At 37.0% G+C, this 22,541-nt stretch overlaps 1 protein-coding gene and 2 long non-coding RNA genes across 14 annotated transcripts; 2 read left to right on the top strand and 1 right to left on the bottom strand.

The window, feature by feature from the left end:
* Positions 1–5,080: 5,080 nt before the first annotated feature.
* Positions 5,081–8,272, top strand: LOC147764110 (nuclear receptor subfamily 2 group E member 1-like). The gene is made up of 6 exons (XM_087000963.1): positions 5,081–5,140; positions 5,760–5,840; positions 5,987–6,148; positions 6,336–6,775; positions 7,156–7,402; positions 7,668–8,272. The coding sequence occupies exons 1-6, from the start codon at positions 5,116–5,118 to the stop codon at positions 7,919–7,921; spliced, it is 1,209 nt and encodes a 402-aa protein (XP_086857089.1). The 5' UTR covers positions 5,081–5,115; the 3' UTR covers positions 7,922–8,272.
* Positions 8,273–9,870: 1,598 nt separating this feature from the next.
* On the top strand, positions 9,871–12,211 carry LOC147764109 (uncharacterized). Its single transcript, XR_015331941.1, has 3 exons — positions 9,871–9,995; positions 10,222–10,319; positions 11,126–12,211. It is a non-coding gene; the product is annotated as an uncharacterized LOC147764109 (long non-coding RNA).
* A 413-nt stretch (positions 12,212–12,624) lies between these two features.
* LOC147764108 (uncharacterized) lies at positions 12,625–22,171 on the bottom strand. 12 transcript variants are annotated; one of them, XR_015332092.1, is made up of 5 exons: positions 22,052–22,171; positions 21,311–21,392; positions 21,046–21,138; positions 20,386–20,589; positions 12,625–13,153 (listed from the first exon to the last, which is right to left on the bottom strand). It is a non-coding gene; the product is annotated as an uncharacterized LOC147764108 (long non-coding RNA). The 12 variants fall into 12 exon arrangements; XR_015332087.1 differs by having other exon boundaries at positions 21,958–22,077; XR_015332089.1 differs by having other exon boundaries at positions 20,386–20,533; positions 21,958–22,077.
* Between the last annotated feature and the right edge of the window lie 370 nt (positions 22,172–22,541).

The raw sequence follows: 22,541 nt of genomic DNA, 5'->3' as shown, positions 1-22,541 counted from the left end.
GGAGAGGGGATTGGGAGAGACGGAGACGAGGAGAACGGGGAGAAATGAAGGGAGCACGAAGACGGACGTAGCTTCGTAGAGCTAGGAGTTGGAGACTTCACTTAGAATGTGTAGATACCGAGCGTCGACGAATTAATCGTTTAACTGGTCATTATGTGGACTTGGGTTTTCTTTGCGCGACCTTACGTAAATCTGACACGCATTGGCATGATTTATCACTGTGCGATATCATTATATATTACAATATGTACAGTTTTGATAGTGTGTTACATCTAGAGAATATTATCGCATTCTAATATTTACCGTTGCTAGTTGCTATTTACACAAATGTCTAGCGTTATTTTAAATCCTTTTAGCAGAAAATAAGAATTTCATATATGTAACTGCCAGATGGATGGATGGCAACATGTCCACATAATTGTAAATAGGCTTATTCATTTTTCACAAGTCAAAAGTTATTATTGAAACAAATGATTAGGCTTTAATTTAGTCTAGGGACATTTTTCAACAGTTTGTCCGTTGTTTAAATGTTTCTTAGCAACAGTAAATTGCTGACAGAGGAAAAAATCGGCATATTAGCATTTGGGCAGGAGAAAATGCAAAAATCCTACGTAATTGAGTATAGGCTAAGTAAGTCCACTGGTTTCCGCGAATTGTGGGAAAACGACAGATTTAAGTACTTTTGGATTAATATTTTGAAGTCATTAAGAGAACGTCTCTTCAAGAACGGTTCCTAAGTAGCTTCCTCGCTGCCCTCATATTGATTCTTCTTTCTAATCAATGGGATTACAAGCAAAGCGTTAAAAGCAAGAATCTATTTGTTTTCCCACCTGTGTGATTTCCCAACCTTTCAAACGTCAAGTGTTCATGACAAATAGTATAAAAGGATAACTCGGTGGAACAACGGCGGACACGTGGCTTTTTGGCGCGATCTTTGCCGAGCAAGACTGTTTTCCAGACGCAGTTAAAGCCATCAGAAGATAAAACGCGGTAAGGAAAGATGTAAGTTCATAATTGTATCATTCTGTAATTCATTTAATTTCACGACTTATGTGCAATAGTTAATCATATGGTAAAATCTTTTGTAAGAGCGGCCTGTGATGTTTTCATAGTTTATTGAAATGTTAAATGTGTAATATAATAATAAATCTATAGCTGTAGTTTCATTTTTTTTTCATATTTTTATGATTGCTTTTTGTAGACAGTTATTGATACAATAGAAGTAAAATATCATTGCTACTGTCCAAATCTAAAAAACTAATTGCTTAATCTGAGAGTCGATTTTAATGTTTTTGGTTTAACAAAAAATTCCTGTTCGATTGATAGATTGCGATAGGGATGCGCGCCAAGTCTTTAAGCCAACATAAAATTTAATTGGGGTGATTTTGGATGGATTTATTGATGTATTTCTTTGGTTTTACTTTTTGCACAAACATTGGACAAAAGCGATGCTGAAAATTGATATTTTGGAAAATGTTCGAACCGACTGCACCATCATGTCTGTATGTAATATCTGATAACGCAAATCCACGCGGCATACGCAAAGTCACGTAACACACACAGTTATTCAGTCTTTTTTCAGTTTTCGACCGATGGAATAAAGAAACCAGTTGTGTTTCATAAGCTTATAGCATCTAAAATTGGACAGCCGTGTAATATCTAGGTTTGTTACATGAAAATTAAGAAATGGGTGCAGTTTTTTTTTTTTTTTTTTTTCTTTTTTTTTTTAAGCTTTCCGTTAAAGCGGCGTGATCTTTCTTGTCTGTTAAATTATTGTACTGCTTTAGACAAATGTCTTAAGACTATATCAACATGAACATTTCAAAATAGAACTTTTTTAATAAGTGTAACATAAAAAAAAAAAAAAAAAAAAAAAAAAAAAAAAAAAAAAAAAAAAAAAAACAATCGAAAGTTTGCAAAAATAAAATATTTCAATAACTAACAAATTTTACGGCAAAACCTAACATTCAGTTCGATTTTTCCCTTTCCTTCACATTTTAAGCAGCATCTCTCCCCTCCTTCTAAAAAGCCTTCCTTACGGCTACGCAAGAAATATCTGATAAACTTTACTCAACAATCGCTGGTCACAGCCCACCGGGCTCAAGTCAGCGACAAAGCCTTGGCAAGCTTTGATTTTTGTGCGTGATGGAATGGCAAACAGTAGGCTATGCACGCCGTGTAAAGTTGTGTAAATTTATTCAATAATTTTCGTCTAACCGATCAGCCTACACCGCTCTAAAAGTTCCCTGGAGTAATTTTCGTCAAATGTGCCTGGTGGAAACAGTGGTTGTTGAATAACAGTGGTTTGACTGTTAAAAAGACAATGCTTTTGGATGTTATTAACTTTTTGCGTTGTTCATAGAAATGGCAAAAAAAGTAAAGCTTTTATCTCTCTGCGGATCTAATGTTGTATGACCACGTTTTCCTTTGATTAAGAAAAGAGACGAGAAACTGACATTGTCTTCTGGTTTATCTCGAGTGGCGTATCCTTACGGGCGATTAATTGACAATAATCTTTGACATTTCAAAGCATATTAATTGTGTTTACTTTCTAATTCATTTGATCATTCTCACGTTTTATCGCTTAACGATAGCTTTCAAGACGCATGACTGTTGAACAAACGCTGGTTCAACATTCCACTTCCCGTCGCTCTGAGGAGCACAAACTAGTTGGCGCGTGTAAAGCTCATCTATTTTTGTCCCCATAGAATTGCTTCCTTCGACTTTTTTATGGCTGTTTTGACACCAGGAAACGAATTAATCAGACTTTTCATGGCCCTTTCACGAGACTCATGTTCAAATGGTTTCACACAATGCTTATTAGGACGTTGACGTGAACAGTCAGGAAAGTCAACGGCGACTAGATAAACGGTCTAATAATTCACTTGACAAAGTTAACATGGTACACGGTGCAAAATGACAACGGTATGAGATTTGCCGGAGGATCTGCTTACCTTTGCTTTTTCATATTTCTTTGTTTCTATACACTTTTTTCAAAAACTGAAAAAGAAAAGAAACGGAAAACTAAAAAAGAAGAAGAATCTACTTTTTATCTATTAAACCTTTCAGTTTACTTATGTACCCAGCTTGCCCCAACAACCCTTTGCCAGGAAGTCTGTAATGGAGTTAGGATTTCTTCACTATAAGAATGAGAGTATGAAAAATGTATAGAGAAGAGTTATTGCTATACGAGTTTGTAATGTACATTATGTCTTAATTTATTTTGATTGTACACGTGAATAAATACATGGATTTAACTACTTGATGTAATGTACATGTATCATAGTTACCAACGTAAATCAGTTATATTTTCATAAACGTATCCTGGATTGCATAAATTCAAAACTCCGTAAGTTTGTGTTTCACGTTTGCAAAACGAATCTGCAGGTGCGTTTAACGAACACATTTATCTGGAGAAAAGGAGCCTTTTCTTTTGTAAGTCTTATCAGAGCGTATGAAATATGAAAGGTGTCGGGATCTAATCGTTTTAAATAAAAAGAACAGATAAGTGAAAGTAAATACAGAAATTATAAGAATACAATTACCCTAGTCCAACCCCCTATTTAAAAATCAGGTAATGAGTCAATTTAAAACACAAATTGTGAAACACCTAACTTGCCGTGTATTGTGATTCTAGCTAGAAGTCACATTTTGTTCTTTTTGAATTATTTTGCTATTTGATCCGAATACATGTATCTTTTATAAACAATATATTTTCGACTTTTGCTCTAGGGGCTCAGCCTAAGCAGACGTAAGTCTCTCCCTATAGTCAGCAATGTAAACGTCTACATTGTCATTTGAGAATTGAATAAACAGACGTTTTGTTTAAAATATTTCTTGTCTTTTTGTCTTGACCATTAAGTAGTTCGCTAATGATAAGCCTCATAGCTTATTGTGTAAATCAATTGACAAACTCTGATCGATTTGTTAATTCTGATGATCCTGCCCAAAGGCAAGGAATTTGACTACTGCGAGAAACCGAACAAATGCTTCTTATGAAGTACGTGCCAGTCGAATTAGGCGTGCACAAATCTTCTTACTTTATCAACAGCTGACGAAAGCAATATTACCGCGCTATTTACGTAACAGGACGAAGCAGGGTTTTGTTCCCGACGGAAAATAAAACCCTTCAATGAAACGAGAGACATTGTGACTGCCGAACTTACTGTTGCGCAATGACAAGAGTTTAGATATCGTACAATTAGCAATTATTTAAGAACGAAAATTGTTTTTATATCATTATTTTTCGAAAAATCTCTTACGTTAGTAATAGCCGCTAATGCAAGATAATACCTGCGCTGTGTGAAGACGTCATAAATCTGCCTTTCCTGATTTTGTTTTTAATTATTCCATAGGTGAAAAATTCTCAGCAAGATGCGCTTTGGTTATGTTTCATACACATACTTTTTATCATTTTATTTCCTCATTTTCTTCATATTATTTTTCTCTTCTTTGGCAATCGATTACACGTCGTAGCAATATTTCGGAGATATTTCGTGAGTTTTCTCTCAAGTTAATTGATAAAACATTTAATCAAATAAGCATAAGCAATTAGCATGTACATAATCGAGTGCGCTACCTGACAATCGTAAGTGCGAGTATCAAAATTCAATAAGCCTGTACCCCAAAAGTCAGTTTGCCAACTCAGTGACCCAAGTCGCCGGGTAAACTCCTATTGATTTATCGGTCCTCTGTCAATGTACTATCATATCACAACAACACACTTAGAAAGGCACTCGCCACGTGCTGCATTAAAAATTCATTGGAACCTGACCTCGAGGGTTAGGAGGGCGGGAAGAAAGTGGCCAGAGAACGTGAAACTCTTGCCAAGTGACTTCTGTTGCACTCGGTGACTTATCAGAGTTTACGAATGAAGGAACAAGAAATTTGTAATCTACCGATCAGGAAAATGATTGTACAAGACAAACACGTAAAGAGGTCTGGGACATTGATCAGAATAACAAATATAAATATATGTGAACGTGTGTGAAAGTTGCGTTTTCCAAAAATATTTTTTTTTGTAATTTATTGTTTAAATGGTTTCGGGTGGGCCTATTACTGTACAAGAGAATATTTGTGTTACTTCCAGAAATCAAGTTTCTGCTGAGCATTGTTATGGAGGCGGAGAACAGGCGCTCAGGTAATGTACATGTATTTATATAATCTATTTATTCAAAAATATGTTGTAGCGTTGGGTTATAAAAAGTATATGCTAAAAGAACGATTTTAGTGGCTGATGGTTGGTACTCTTGTGATATTTAACTTCATACAGCAACATACATTAACGTTATAGGTTTATTATATATACTTCGACAAAGACAAAGGGAACTGTTGCATACACAATGTACGTTGTCTCTCAAATATTGACAGAATTAATTATAAGAATAACATTTTCAATTCTTGAAAAGTATATTTTTAGAATTAATATTTCAGAATGATTCCCATACGTTTTGCATTCCTAACATAAATCATAAGTCATACAGTAGCCAGCTTGCCTTAAAGCGATAGTGATAGAATGATTATTTATATTAGTTTCCCAGCGACTTTGATCCTGCATCCTCACAAACGTCTTTCAATTAAGTGAAGATGGTTTGCCTGAAGTGGAAAGTTTCCAGTAGTGATAATTCTACAACAGATGTCCCCATATCATAAAGATTGCATTGTTTATTGAAAATAAATGAAATTTCAAGGAAAAGAGATTAATCACTACCAATTTTATCAACAGAACAACATAATAAATGTTCTATATTGATTTCCAGGCGAGCGCCTTCTGGACATTCCTTGCAAAGTGTGCGGCGATAGAAGTTCTGGGAAACATTATGGAATATACACATGTGATGGTAAACACTCCTTTCTACATCAATTATTTTCCAATAACAAAAGACAAAAAAGGTTGAAATTGCTTGGAGTTATTCCAAACACAAAGATTTTTCAATCCTTATCAATCCAGACCAGTTTCAGTTCCGAAATATTTTTACTGTTTTAGGTTGTTCCGGGTTCTTCAAGCGCAGTATTCACAGGAATCGTATGTACACTTGTAAGGCGCAGGGAGAGACGAATGGCAAGTGCCCAATAGACAAGACGCACAGGAACCAGTGCAGGGCATGTCGGCTTAGGAAGTGCTTCGAAGCAGATATGAATAAAGATGGTGAGTAAGCAATCTGCACTTTAAAAAAATCTAGCATTTCCGTGTTCAGTTCCATTTTATTTCGAAAAAAAAAAGAATATTTGAAATCCACAGAGAAAGATCTACAGTAGAATGTTATATGTTTTTAAAAGCTTTTCTTAAAGGGTAAACAATAACATCCACATTTTGAACTTCGTTTCTCCTCTAGCTGTACAACATGAGCGGGGACCACGAAAACCTAAGGAGAAGACCGCTAGTTACCCAGTCTACGTGGATGTCGCAAATTTGACTCCCCCCAGCAGCAGCTCCTTACAAATACACGACATTCCCATGGACTTGAGGGTTGTTGCCAAGCCCCCAGCGAAGACACTGTCGCTTACAAACAGCGAAGTGCCAACTTTCCTACAAGGTCTTATGACGGCTGAACAGACCCAAGAATGCCCAATGATGACCCCGGCCCTGCACAACCAGGCTTTGCGGCTGGATCTCATCCGCGGATTGAACGGGGAGTACCCATCGGCTTTCAGGGTTCCCTCACAGTTATATGCCCGGGAATCACTCCAAGAAATTACCGCGCGCCTCCTGTTCTCTATCGTCAACTGGATTAGGCAGCTACCTGCATTTGGGACGCTTTCGAAGAAAGATCAGGTAAAACTAAAAGCCGTTGCATAGTTTGGCAATGATAGTGCTAATGAAAACTATTCAGCTGCTATCAGATCGTTCAGTTTTGAAACAACTATAGAAGGTTTCTGGTAGAGGATATTTAAGCTTTGTTTTGCATAATTTGTATTGGTATAGCTGGTGTCAAAGCAGAACAAAAATTTTGGTCTTAAAATCAAAACCTTCTTCCTCCTTCTGTGAAACCTGAACATTATCTTAGAGCCCAAAGGGGTGTTAGTATTATTATTTTATTTTTTATTTATTTTTTTTCACATTTACGTCAAGTTATTCTGTCAAGCTTCTGATCATTTGATGATTTTCAAGAGCCGTTAAAACTAGTTATAAATGATGTCTGCGTTGTTTTCCAGTTAGTCCTCTTGGGAGACACTTGGAAAGATCTGTTCATCTTAAATCTGGCACAATGGAATATTCCATTAGAGGTCCATTGCATCCTTGAATGTGCCAAACTCACGCCAGAAGAGGTATCGGGAGACAAAATGGCAGTCATTCTGTCTGAAATACGCTATATTCGGGACATTGTAGAGCGTCTAAAGCAGCAGGAATTGGATACAACGGAGTACGCTTGTCTGAAAGCCATATTGCTATTCAGAACTGGTAAGAAATGAACGTTTATGCTAAGTTACCTTTGCAGGTACTGGTAAAAGCATACGAAAAGAGTAAATACGTTTAGAGAAAATGAAAACCGCTAAATTATTCCTTTTCCTTTTTTTCGTTTTCTTTAATAATTATCTTTCATAAATTACCAAGGTATAAAATACAAAAATCTGGAACCCGCTGGTCGATGATTTAGTTGTTTAGAAATAATTAAAAACAAAAAGATTCTTCATTTCTAAACTGATAAAGGGTTTTATTTTTATAGAAACGGTCGACATCAGCAATGTGCATCAAATTGAAAGATTACAGGACCAGGCACAAGTTCTTCTTGGGGAATACTGCCGGCAAAGACACCCACTCATGCCGACAAGATTTGGCAAACTGTTGCTTATTCTGCCCTGCCTGCGAGTAGTGAGTGGTAGGCTTGTGGAAAAACTCTTCTTCCAGGAAACAATCGGTAGCATACCAATAGAAAGACTTGTTGCTGACATATACTGCGGTGAAAAGAGTGCCAGTTAATTTCGATTTGGACGTTGCATCAGTTGAGCCACATTAGCCGACCACTGAATCTCATACTTTGTGCCCGTTTCCACAGCTATCACACTTCAGCTGCCCTAAAAATGCAGGGGCGTCTGCTGGGCGCGAATGTAGGGTCCGGTATAACAGAGAGTCCGGAGGACACTCTATATTAAGAATATTCAGGGTCCGGAGGTAACCTGTATTTCAAAGCAGGACCCCTGGTTTCTGAATCTGACAGTCCGGGACTCTGTATCACACCGGACTCTCAGTTCCGTCACACCGGTTTATTTTCCAAAAATAATGTTTGTTTATATTTTTGCAGTACGTTTTGCTGTTTGGTGTCTGTATGTTTGGCAGCGTCGTTAAGTCCGATACGCCTGTTGTTCAACTTACAAGTGTCAAACCGTATTTATGTTTAACTTCAAAACTGCTATTAGCTATTCTTCTTATTATTTGATAAAATGGCAGGCTCAGGTCGAAACTCAGCATGATCGGTTGATTTTTATGAAAGGTATCAATTTCTGAGTGTATTTTAGCGACGTTCACGTAAATAGTCTGAAAGTTCCAATAAAACTTATAGCAATGGGAATGGATTTTTTCTTTAGTGTCTGTATATTTGCTAGCTTCGCAATGTAGTTTTAGTCGCAGGCTAGGCACAAATGTGCAATATTGGTAAATTAAACGCCTACTATGATTTGTGCGTGGAAGCACATGTACATGTATTTGATCTTCACGCGTACTAATCTGTGGATGACGCCTGTGGATTTTCTTTTTTACCCATAACCTCATCAAGTGCCGATCCATTACTTACAGTATTGATTGATGTCAATTTAATCCTTCCCGGAAATAATGAACCCTAGATAATGGTACAGTGGTGGTTTTAGGGGGGTGTCAGATGGTCATGACCCCTTCGATTTCTGAAAAAAATCACACCAATGGTCCCCTCTTAAAATTAGAAATTTGACTAGCTGAATCATAGTTCTAAACCGTACGAAATGACACCGTTCGCCCTCTAAAATATCAAAAATTTCGGGCCCCGGACTCCCCCTTCAAATAATCCTGGATCCGCCCCTATGGTGGTTTATTCAGTTCAATAGTTTATTGATGCATTTCACAACATTTCGGGTACACACCAACTATCCGAAGGTTCTACAATCCGCATCGCTCTAATCGCCGACTTACTCCAACCCAATTTTGTAATAAGCATCAAGGTGTAGTTCGTAAGACGCGTAGACCGTGGCCACTTACGATGACAAAGAAAAAGTTACAAGGAAAACCGTACACCATTCCCAGCAGGCAAATTATGTTGTTTTAACGTTGAAACAACGTTGAACCATAACGTTGAAAGGACATTGAATAAACGTTGGATTTGAAAGTTGTGTCAACCTCAGATAACAACGTTGGATCAACGTCAGAAAACAATGTGATATCAACCCCACCCAACGGGAAATTTGCTTGGATGTGTTTGGCAGTAGGACATGTTTGATGGCTAAATATAGGTTTAAATGTATGGCCTTTAAGTTTAAACTTCCAAGGTTCAGATATATATATATATATATATATATATATATATATATGTAACAAGGTCACAGTCACCTCAACCTGTCTATCTATAACAGGTTACCAAAAACTGTTAACTCCATCAAGTTTACAGCAACTTATTCATCCTAGTGTTAGCTGACCTTGCAAGCAATTCAGTTTATTGGAATGTATTTCTGAATAACAAGTTAAGAAAATTCACTAGTTAACTAAAGACACAAAACAACTGTCACTTTTACTTTAAAACCATTTTTTTATTATTTTGATAAATTTAGTTACAGTTACAGGTTTGATTTTATTCGACGCCCGTGGCAAAAGTAATCTTGGCTGAATTAACAAGGATAGAAATTATCCTCTATGTAAAGCGTACGGCACTGCCGCAGTACATTGATCTCTTCCCCTGAGAGTCCATCTCTGATCTCGAATCCTTAATTTCAGATTGCTTGGATTTCACTGGGCGCCACCAGTTGCCGGGAGAAGGTTTTGTCACGAACAAAAAATGCAAAATTATTACAGACTTTTTTAAGTTCTCCAGGTAAAAATTATGAATTAGCACAAGCATATGGGTTTTCATATATTTATATGTATGACATTTCTTCTTTAATGTTTGAGGGTAATAGTTCGCCACTGCATTTGACCGTGACCATTCGTGAACAGTTTCATCCACAGTCCCTCGACTAAAATGAGCCGTACCTGTCTGTAATTTGCATAACAATAACTTGCTCACGGTAGTGCGATCTGTTTTTCCGAATGCTCACTAGGCAGTAAGACACAGCTGGGTGAAGACGCAATGTTGTTCAACGTGTGGTGCAGTTGCAAGGTCGAGCTTTTATGAGGCGTAGAAGCAAATGCATGTTTCGTAAGTATCACTTTTTCATCAGTAACCTATGTCAGTTGATAGAAAGAGTAGAAGAATGCAAGAAAATTTACGAAAAGTATTTACTAGTATATCACTACTATTTGTTATATTTTACCTGCCGTTTCTGTTATGTCACTCAAAGTATCATTAAGCAAATTAGTAAATGGGCATACCACTAAAAAGATCACAGAATGATTTAGATGATAATACCGTACTTGTCACTGTTCTGAGCTTTTGATTCTTAGACAAGCGTGCCCCATGAACGTGTGCATCAATTTTATAGTCAAAGTTTATCAAAAATTCAAACGTCTCCTTTTACGACAATCACGATAGTTTAAAATATAAAATCAGTTTTTGTAGGTTTGTTTATTTTATTATACATGTACCTGTAAAATGTTTGTAAGCAGTGTTGAAATACTGGAAATGATTTAAACTAAAGCGAAATATGGCTCCCAAACGCGTGGTGCAAAGCGACTTTAGATATTACAAGATAACATAGTAGGTAAAATAAATAAACGTCCCTTGTGATGATCTCCACAAATTAGAGAAGTGTTTTCAATATTTATTTTTTCAAAGCAAAACACCTGAAATATCTTTATTACTAACTTAAGGTCTTAATTTTGGTGTTAGGCAACATAGATATCGATTACTTTTTTGGGGTGCTATCTGAGCCTGAACTTTGGACAAGTCAGTAAACACCCACATCATTTCAAGTATTCTCTTCTCTTAGATGTAAAATGCATTGGTCGTATTTTCCGAGTCTCCCCGTTTAGTCAGATATTGCTAACATTACCTTCTCATTTCAGAAGTCCACTGAGATGCTGAGAACTGCACGACACCCGCCTGCTAGTAACCAAGCCGGTCATTCACGTTCTGGAACCCTACGCACATCCATGCATCTTTGTTTTAAAATTGAATAAAAACGTTTTTAATTACTTGTTTTTTTTATTTCGATATGAAATAATGATAAAAATATTAGTAATAGTAGATGGTTAGGGGTAAAGTTATGAAGATATGATTATTGTCTGTGCACTTTCAAATTAAATCTGTTAAAAATGATCTGTAATCATTGTGTTTGGGATAGATGATTTCTACAGTAACAGAAGATGTCTTAAATCGAAGGTTTTAAAAGGTTTGTTAATATGCCCAGTATTTTGTAAATAACTGAAGTTGAGAATTTAAAAAAATACATCCGCAGGATTTTCCAACAGCCCACATTTATATATATAATTTTTATGAATTTACGATCTTGCCTTTTTGAAAATCTGCCCTACATTTTATTATATGGAGAGAAGGTTTTTTTTATATCTATTGGATTAAATAAGTTCGTCCTTCGGGATATAATTTTCTTAATTTAATATAGGTCCAGGTTTTAAGGGTTCTGGTTTGCTACAGAAAATTTATTCAAATTTCACGACCTCATCAGATTAATACTTCAATCTTAAATTAAAACAAATATGAGAGATCATGACACACTTTAGAAAAGGCAACAGTTGAAATTTACTCCACCCAAAAATTAGGTCTGCATATTCCAATAAATTTGAAAATATCTCATTAAAATCATAAATAGAATATATTGATCTTTTGATTAAATTTTGTGACCTAGATTTATTTCCACACAGTCCCAAATGTGCAGACAAAAAGGTAATCTTTTTAATAAATTGTAAAAAATGTAGTTTTTTAGCCAAATAATTTAATGTCTTTTTCTGCATGATACAAAGTCTTAACCCCTTAAAACTTGGTAAAACAATACTAAAAATATAGTGTTCTTTTATACACCTAATTGCAGTGGTATTAATATGTAATTTTGTGATTTTACTTGTGTGCTCTCCCCAAAAAGAATGGTCTCGACCCACCTGTCACCCCTCAAATGGAATGGACTCGCCCCACCTGGTATCCCTCAGATGGAATGGACTCGCCCCACCTGCCACCCCTCATATGGAATGGACTCGCCCCACCTGTCACCCCTCAAATTGGATGGACTCGCCCCACCTGCCACCCCTCATATGGAATGGACTCGTCCCACCTGTCACCCCTCATATGGAATGGACTCGCCCCACCTGCCACCCCTCAAATAGAATGGACTCTTCCCACCTGTCACCCCTCAGATGGAATGGACTCATCCCACCTGTCACCCCTCAGATGAAATGGACTCGCCCTACCTGCCACCCCTCAGATGGAATGGACTCGCCCTACCTGTCACCCCTCAGATGAAATGGACTCGCCCCACCTGTCACCCCTCAGATGAATGGACTCGCCCCACCTGTAACCCCTTATATGGAGTAAACTCGACCCACTTGTCAACTTTCAACTGTCATCCACATCAATGCATTCACACAAACCAAACTCATATCAAACTATAAAACAAAGTCCTTCTTGTGTGATATTTTTTTATTTAGGGTATCTTTAGAGACAGAAAATCATGGTGAAGAAATATAATAGTCATATAATATAATAAAATATGAATTATTGACATTTCGGGGCCGTGGTTTGGTTTGCATTGGAACTATTTCCTAATACTTTCTCTATTTGGATTTTAATACCAGCATCCATGCTTTTTACCAAAAGAAACCAACATCTAGAAAGGGTGTCGATAGCTTGTCCTAATTAAGGTGTAATTTGAATATTAAAATACTCGATTACTGTGTTTTGAAAGTCGCAATAAAAGCATGTCCCATTTTCGCCATATTGCATGTGCGGTGCGTGGTCGTTCGAGCACGTCAGTGCCTGCGTGTGTGCCCGTGTAAGGTTCCAAAATACGACTAGAAGGCTTTGGAAGATTCTATCAATGAGACGCTCGTGCATTTCGCGGGATCACTGCAGAGTTGGCAGTTCTGAAATGTCAAAACAATGTTTTAATTACGAATTTAAAATGATATCCCAATGCAATAAAATTAGAACTAAGATAAGATAACGAAAAGAACATAATTCTAAACGACAAAGAGTTTAAACGACATGGAGATCTGAATAGATATAAGTAAACTATTTCAAAATAAACGTAAACTTCTTCGGCTTTGGTCTTTGTAACGTACTACTACTACTACTATCTCCTATTACGCCGTTGGGCGTCTAGGGCGTCAACAAAGGTCCTCCACTCCTCTCTGTCTCTCGCTAGGTGTTGAATTGTCCCCCAACTTTCACCCAGTTGTTTCAATTCTGCTTCAACTGTCCTCCTCCATGTGGTCTTGGGTCTGCCCCTTTTTCTATGCCCCTCTGGTGTCCAGTACATGGCTACTTTAGTGGTGGAATTTGGGTCTTTCCTCAGAACATGGCCAATCCATTTCCATCTTCTTGTCCTGATGATTTCACTTATACTTCTCTGGTTTGTTTGCTTTAGCAGATCATCATTAGATATAGTTCTTGGCCAAAATATTTTTAATATTTTTCTGAGGCTTGAAGTGTGAAAAGTAGACAACTTTTTTATATCTTCTTCAGTTATGCGCCAGCATTCCGAACCATAGAGAAGAGTTGATAGTATACAGCTCTCAAATATTCTGAGTTTGGTTTTTATACTATATTGAGAGCATTTCCAGATTTTGTTTAAGCTCTTAAAGGCATTTCTGGCTTTGGTTAGTCTGTTGTTGACATCTCTACTGGTTCCTCCATCTGTGGCTACAATGCTTCCTAGGTATGTAAAGCAGCTGGTGTTATTAAGGATGCAGCCTTCCACTTCAACTGGTGGTGGTGATTGTATATTTAATGCCATCACTTCAGTCTTCTTTTTGCTTATCCTAAGCCCAATTTGCTGACTGAAGATGTTAAGTATGTCAGTCTTCTCTTGTATATGCTGATGTGTGTGGGACAGTAATGCAAGATCGTCTGCAAAATCGAGGTCTTCTAGAGTCGAGTATAAAGTCCATCTTATTCCTCTTGATGTATCTTCTGTGGTGCGCCTCATTACCCAGTCAATTGCTAAATTAAACAAGATGGATGACAGCACACAGCCCTGACGCACGCCCGTTTGGACTTTAAAACTCATATTAGTCTCACCAACACAACAGCAGAAGTGACTATAAAAGCATCTTATCATCCTAACAACTTTTGGTGGTACTCCGTAATTTCTAAGGATCTTCCAGAGACTATCTCTATGTATACTGTCAAAAGCTTTTTCAAAATCAATAAAGTTAATAAAGAGCTGTCGTTGCCATTCTGTGCACTGCTCTATGATGTTACGTAGAGCAAATATCTGATCTGTGCACCCCACACCCTTTCTGAAACCAGCTTGTTCTTTTCTGAGCTCTTTGTCTACTGCATCTGATATTCTATTGGCTATTATTTTGCAAAGTATTTTGCTTGGTATGGACAGAAGCGTTTTACCTCTCCAGTTATTGCAGTCCCTGAGTGACCCTTTCTTTGGTATTTTGACAATGATTCCTTTATTCCAGCTATTTGGAATTTTTTCTTCCTTCCATATTGCAGTGTACAGGGGTTCCAAAAAGGCTGCTGCTATCTCTGGTGATGCTTTGAATAGTTCAGCATTCAAGTTGTCGTTTCCTGGTGCCTTTCTGTTCTTCATTGACTTTATTGATTTAATAATTTCAGTCTTGGTAGGTGTGTTTATGTCAATATCTAAATCTTCTGCTGCTTCTGGTATATTCGCTTGTGTTGTTGGTGGTGGTCTGTTGAGAGTTTCAGTAAAGTGTTCTGTCCATCTTTTTTGTATATCTTCTTCCTTAGTAAGTAGAGTCCCATTTTTATCTGCAACTGGTGAATTATTGCTCTTTGTGCTCATTTTTCCACAGATAACTTTGGTGATCTTATAAACTGTTCCTTGTTCATTTCGTGATGCTGCTTCTTCTGCACTCAATGCTAGTTGATCTAAAAACTCCCGTTTATCTGTTCTGACAAGACGTTTCACTATCTTATGTGCTTCTCGGTATTCCTCTTGGTATCTTTCAATAAGTCTTTCTGACTTGGCATCTAGTAATTTCTTTTTGGTGCTATGCCTGGATTCTATTGCCCTCCATGTGGTTGGTGTCATCCATTCTTTTTTGGTTCTTGTTCTATATCCCAGATATTTCTCACTACATTGTTTGTATGTTGAGGCTACTTCATTCCAAAGATAGTCAACCTGTCCTGGTGGTGTCTCTTGTATTTCAAGATCTTCAAGAACTTTAAATCTGTTCTTTAAGTGGACTGTGAACTGTTCCTTGATTTTTGTGTCCTTTAGCCGTTCAACATCAAATCGTTTCCTTACTTTCTGCTGTGGTCCTGACTTTTTTAGCTTTAGTCTTATAAAAGCTTCAGTTAGGTGATGGTCACTTCCAACGTCAGCACCCCTTCTCACGCGCACATCTAACAAAGATCTTCGCCATTTTCCATTTATCATTAGGTGGTCAATTTGATTCTTGTCACGTCCATTGGGGGATGTCCAAGTCAACTTATGTATTAAGCGGTGGGGGAAGAGAGTGCCCCCTATGACTAGATCATTCACGTTGCAAAAATCAACTAAACGTTCACCATTTGCATTAATTTCACCACATCCATGTTTTCCCCGAACTCTGTCATCTTCGAATTGTTTGCTCCCCACTTTAGCATTTATATCACCCATCACAATGATCATGTCATGTTGAGGTACTTTCTCTATTGTGGCTTGTAAACTGAGATAGAAATTATCTTTTACATCGTCTTCTCTGTCGTTTGTGGGTGCATAGCACTGGATCACTGTCAGGTTGACTTGGTTCCCTTTCAATCGTACCCTTATAATTCTGCTGTTAACAGGCTCCCATTCTAGCATGGAGTGGGTCACTTCTTTTCGTAGGATAATGGCAACACCTTCGTGGTGTTGTCCGTCTTCTCGTCCTGAAAATATTACCGTCTCTCCTGTTGCTGCTTTTTGTCTGCCAGAGCCAGTCCATCTACATTCACTTATGCCCAATATGTGTAGCTTGTAGCGCTCCATCTCTGTTATAATTTCTGCTAGTTTTCCAGCTTCATACATGGTTCTCACATTCCAAAAGCCAATTCTGGTTTTAGTCTTTGTGTGCAAAACGCCCATCTTCATGGCAGTAGTTTCCAGGTGGATTTGACCACTGTCAGTCATATAAGTCGACAATGACTCTGGGGGCTCAGCACATCGAGTAGTGTTTGTAACGTACGTTTCTGTCTAATTACACTACCTAATAAGTGGCATAAACCGAGTCAATCAGTGTGAAGGTTTCTTGACTGAGTGCAGCTACTGTACGGTAACCTACATTGCAACATGAAAGGGCGAAAACTTCGGCAAGCCGTACATTTACGTATGCACTGTACGTCTACCACATTATCAAATAACTTCTTTCCACTTGTAAAGGCTAGTAGGCGATATTCTACTCACAAAACATATTTGCCTCAACTGTGGCTTCACCAAAAAATGTAAGCCCACACAGTGGGTCCAAACTTCAACGCTGAAAAAAATTGTTCGGCACAATGACTTTACCACATCTATCAATGCAGGTCGTCTTCTTAGAGGGTCTAGCTGTCAAGTGACCAGCCAGGAGCATAGGTCGCAATGTGATGCGTGACTTATTGTTATGCAAATCACAACTGGTACAGTGAATGGCACATTTTGATTGAGGAGTTGCTGTGGAAATCGGTCCCAAAGAACGGCGAATCTATAGAATATATATATCCATAGAATATTATTTTACTATAAGGCTATAGGCCTAACCCTCGGCCGCATAGACCTATTTGTCACCATACATCATATTTCTCAACAGTTTATATTAAGTCAAAAATTAAAAATAACAATGAAGATAGATATAACAAATCGCTGCGTGGGATGAAATTTACATGTATTTGTACGCCCCCGGACTATCGATTGCAGATATATGTACAGGCCCGTAGCCAGCAGTTTGAAATGGGGGGTTCTTCCTTTGAAAAAGTGGACCTTTTACCAAGAAAGTTTCGTGTACATAGATAAAATTTTACTCAGAGGGGACCTTTTTCGGCAAAAAGGGGGGTTCTTTCGACCCCCCCCCCCCCCCCCCCCCCCCCCCCCCATGGCTACGGGCCTGATATATACGAGTAGGCCTATGTATATCCAAACTGGCCTGCTCTAAGCTTCTGCGGCGCCGTGGTCAAAGAATACTATTTAACCATGATTAAGGGAAGTTATTGAAGTCATCAATTACAGATTTTAGAGATACTAATAAACTTACCTTTTTTTAACACCGGTCGTATTCACAAAAGATCGTAAATATTACAGAGAGAAGGAAAAAATACCCTAGAGAAAGGGTGGGGGCGGGTGTGAAGGTACGCACTGTGAAATAAACTGATGCTGTGCAGATTGTTCTCCCCTCCATTTTCTGCATGTTATATCTTGAAGACTGGAGATAGGCCCCTTTCTCAGCTTTTGCAGCTAGAAAGACAGATATTTTATTAATCTGAATTCTATAGCCATTTTCTTTTCACATAACCAGCAAGTGAAGCAGTCAGAATAGAATGGGCAAAATACTGTCAACACGTTTACATGTATTGCTAGCGAATGTTTCCCCTAAAAGCTGTGGCTGTAAATAACATTTTATTTCAAGCCTGTTGTGATTGGACAGCCACACATAAGACTGAAAATGAGATAATTAACAACAGCAATTAGCAAATATGAGTTTTTATTAGAAGCACTAACTTTTTCTGCACTCTTGTTAAAGCAGTGCAAGAAATGCAATACAAATAAATATACATTTTTGTTTTGTGATACTGTGACTTTTATGTCGTTGATACAAATACTTTGTTCTCAGGTTATAAACAATAACAATACAGCTTTTTTTAATATTTCCTTTCTGAACATGTCCCTTCAAGTAAGTGATAACATTTGGTCATGCAACTTTCACTGTTTTTGCTTGTTGTAAATGTTTTTTTTTTCTCAACTCTGAACTATTTTCAGAACGGCACAAGTTATGAGAAACTGCTTCTCAGAGCTTTTGGAGACTCATCAGTCAAAAAAAAAAAAAAAAAAAAGCATTAACCCATATTTCCACCAACTTACAAATATGCATTTTTTATTAATCAATATGAAAATTAGGAAACTAGATACAAAGCTTCAAAATGAATCACACTTACGTATTTCTACAAAATGTACAATTTGTACTGAGTGTCAGTATAGGAGTAAACACATGACAATCTCCAACGTGCATGGAACATGCCATATGGGAAATTGAGGGGGTTTGTTAGTCAAAATCTTTGCCAAAATTTTCCAAACATTCATAAACAGTTCAATATTAATTATGGCATATCCACAACTGATTTTCCAATGACTTACATGACACATAACATCACTTCTAGCCCCCCCCAAAAAATAATAAAATTAAAATAAATAAATAAATAAATAAATAATAAATAAATTAAAAAAATATTTAAAACAATTTTTTTTTTAAATTTTTTTCTCTAAAAGAATTCTAAAATATTTCTATTTCTAAATAAATAGGAATCTGACACCTTGAGATTTGAAAGATTCAAGGACAATCTCTCCTGGACAACCTCACCCCTTCACAGTGTAGTGGCAAAACAAAATGTGGCAGTTAGTTCATTAAAGGGATACCTGGATGGGTGACATTATCCATTTACCCCACCTCTAGCTTGAGATACATTTTGATTAAAGGCAGGCATTTAAAGTTTGTCTCAGTGTTGCATTTTTATTTTCAGTATGATATTGATTACAGGAGGGGTGTGTGTGTGTCCTGATACCTTGAACAACATACATCCAGTTTTCTAAGGCCCAATTCACATAAAAACAAAGGTCTACCTTGATATACCCAACTCTGCTGGGATTTTTGCTAAGTGCAATCAGCTTAAAAGATTAGTACATTTTCTGGTGTTAAGAATACAGAAAGCTAGTGACTATTATGAGTACTGGTATGTTGGAAACAAGAGGAGGCAAATCAATCTGTTCAGCTGATTGCACTTAGCGAGAGTCCTCACAGAGCTGGGTTGAACCACATGGACTGATGGTGTGTCTATAGGAATGGGGTCTTACATACATGACCAACCAAAACTACAAAACAGTTTAACTTATTTGTTATGTCTTCTTGTATTGGGCATTGCCAATCATGCATAATAATCACTAAACAGGATTTGGACTGAGGTTCCTTGGGTCCCATGGCTCAAGTTGCATCCGTGCTGCCATGAGCCAAATGTCAGCCTCAATGTCATTGCATGAGACTGTTATGTGAGAATGTAATGATATCTTTATATCTTTTTTACTACAGGATAGACCACCCATGTCCTTATGTGCTTGCTAAACCAATTTCCATACCTACAATGTGAGGATCAAATAATTATAATAATCATCTAGCTAATTGTAACTTGAACTTCAGAATGAAAACATTTGTTTTAATACTTCCTTTGCTCTTAGATTATGCTTTTATATTTTCAAGAAACATGGGAACATCTCATTTAAAACATTTTAGTACGTAGCAGTTGACAGTATTTCAAAAAAGAAGTGAACAGCCATTTCTCAATACATCAGACTGTATCAAATTGCAATGAATACTGTGCATTTTTTATTTATCTGCATCATAAAGAAATCAATCATGATCTGAAATCCCTTTCAGAATTAACACTAGCTGAATGTACCATCCACTTGGCAGTGTATCACAACCAGATAGCTTCTAGCTCTGTAGGCAGGTGGTTTAAATGAGTTCTGTTTTGAAAAAATACATCAAAACATGTGAATTGATATTTTCAACAGATTCTGTGTCTGCAAAAAAAAAAACTGAAAATGCCTCTTACTACATTTGTATAGATTTAACTTTATATAGTGATTTTTATAAATCCAGGCTCTACAATTTTTCTACCAGAGTTGTTTAACAACGATTCTTTGCATAAATTAGAACATACATTGTACCTGAATATATACATACAGTATCCATCACAGTACTAACAGAGTCTACATATAAGACAAAACAGCACACAGCTAAGAAAACACAAAAAGAGCTTCCCATCTTGTCATCTTGTTAACAGCAGCTAGTCCTTAAACATTTTCTTAAACAAGATTTGGGTCTGGAGAGGTTCTTTGTGATGAGACAAAAACTCCACTCGTATCCTCTATAATATGCTAATGTTGCTACAAGTATATTACTGTGTTAATAACCTGAGATAAGTTGTTTTGAAACCTCTTGTTTAGAACAGTTTCTACCAGTGCCGGAACTGCATGTGACCCAGGTTCTAGCCATGGTTTGTTCCTCTCAGCCTCTGGTGGGATAGGCTCATGCTGACAATGTGCTTCCCCCAGACCATCTCTAAAAACAATTCATGTTCATTTTGAATGTGATGGTAGAACACCCCTCCATTTTGGCTGGAAGTGAAAATGAATTTTCTTTATAGACTTTGCCTTGATTGAATAAAGACTGATATCTGATCAGTGTTAGATCCCATTCCCATACCTAGATCAATCTAGCAGGATCAACCTATCTCTGCCTAAGTGGTGCTGATGTCTGGCACCCCTACTGAAGCTGTTAGGAAGTAATTTACAATCGTTTAGCTGCTTCAGTAGGCATGTCAGACATCTAAGCTGCTTTATCCTGAACGCAACTTAGTCAGAATCCACTCGGAGATGGGTCGATCATGCTAGATTGATCTAGGTATGGGAATGGGGACTAAGTCCATATAATTTTTGTTACCTGATAAGTATATTATAATATACATACATAATTTATAATTTAAAGTGTATACTTAAATTTAGACTGTGGTATTACACTGTGAGATTTTTGTCAAATAAATAAATAAACACAACACTGCAGCAATATCTCACCAAAACATTTCCGTAGTCTTGCTCGCATTCCCAATAGTGAGAGTATAATTTATATGTCTTTGATCCATGCATCAGATCTCTTGTACTCTTTGTCTGTCCAGCATAAAATATAAAATTGCAAAAAAAGAGCTTTTGAATTCTTAGTTTATAACTCTATTAAAAAAAGAAAACATCTGCGATGGAAAAAAAGCTCACTTATTTTCTCTACCTGAAAATATAGAAAATGGTGCAACAGTTTGTGTTGTTCCCATGCATATCTACTCACAGTGATATCAGATTCTTCTTTCCAAGATTTTTGGCCCCATGCCAAATAAGCCATACATGTTTTATCCCAGGTCAATTTTTTCCTGGAATATTGAGTTTGCATAAAATTAGATGAATACACTAGAATAACAAAAATGTGTGACTTTATAATCACATACATGACATGTACATGTAGTCACATTTCAAATAATGAATTTGCTTTCTAATTATAATAGTAAGACGTAAATGGCATGTACTTGCCTAAGTGTGCAACATTGGCATCAGTGAGAACTTCTGTGAGAACCAGTTTAAACTAGAAACACCATTAAAGATTAAAATGCTCCTTATTCACGTAACTTTTAATTAGCAAAAAATATTGTCATGTTTTGTGAACATTCAGATACCAATTTTTTTAAAAAAATTTTAGCCCAAAATCACAATCATGACATCTTTGTGTGTTTCATGAAAAGACTAGATTATCCGGCTTCTTCCTTAGGAATAAACTGTGAGTCACAAAACCGCATTTCAGTTACAGTATCCAGCAAACATTAAATATTTCAGTAGGTGAGATAGTAAGCCTACATGTATCGTAGCAGTACCCAGTACGAGTGGTTTGGGATTGCAAATGCGTTACAGGAGGAAACGTTAGCGCTTACTTACGCTACTTACCTTCCACTACCAGGCATTTTGGTTTCCCCGCCACGTGCACGGTACCTTCCTACATGTATTTGAAAACTGCTCATAGTGAATATAACTTGCTTACCTGTTAAGGTTCTCTAAACATGCGTGGTCTCTCTTCACTCATGAATTAATTGTGTTTGTTTACATATCGAATCTGACTCGAGAACCCGCGTTATTTCAAACTGTGTCAAGATGGCTTACAAACGGGGCGTGGCAGCTGCAGACGGTGATTATTATTATTATTATTATTATTATTATTATTATTATTATTGATATTGATTAAGGCCATTTATCTGTCATGTTATGTTTTAAACGTTGTAATTGTCCTTAGATTAATTCAACAAGAAGTAACTGTTGCACTAAGAATGTGTTTTAAATGTTAATATTAGCACTGTAACATTAATGTGATTTATTCTGAAATGTGAGGCCTACATAAGGAGCTACGGGCAAATGGCTTCGACAATATCAGTTTATTTTGTAATACGTTTACATGCACACATTACGAGAACAATGGAAACCGACGAATAATTTCAATTCCCATTGACGCCTGACGGCCGCACATAGTCTTAGAA

This window comes from Lingula anatina, chromosome 1 (genome assembly GCF_051362555.1).
Source record: "Lingula anatina isolate TDL-2025a chromosome 1, LinAna3.0, whole genome shotgun sequence".
Lineage (NCBI taxonomy): Eukaryota > Metazoa > Brachiopoda > Lingulata > Lingulida > Lingulidae > Lingula > Lingula anatina.
Note: the sequence above shows the minus strand (reverse complement) of the source record. Positions and strands in the feature narration are given on the sequence as shown.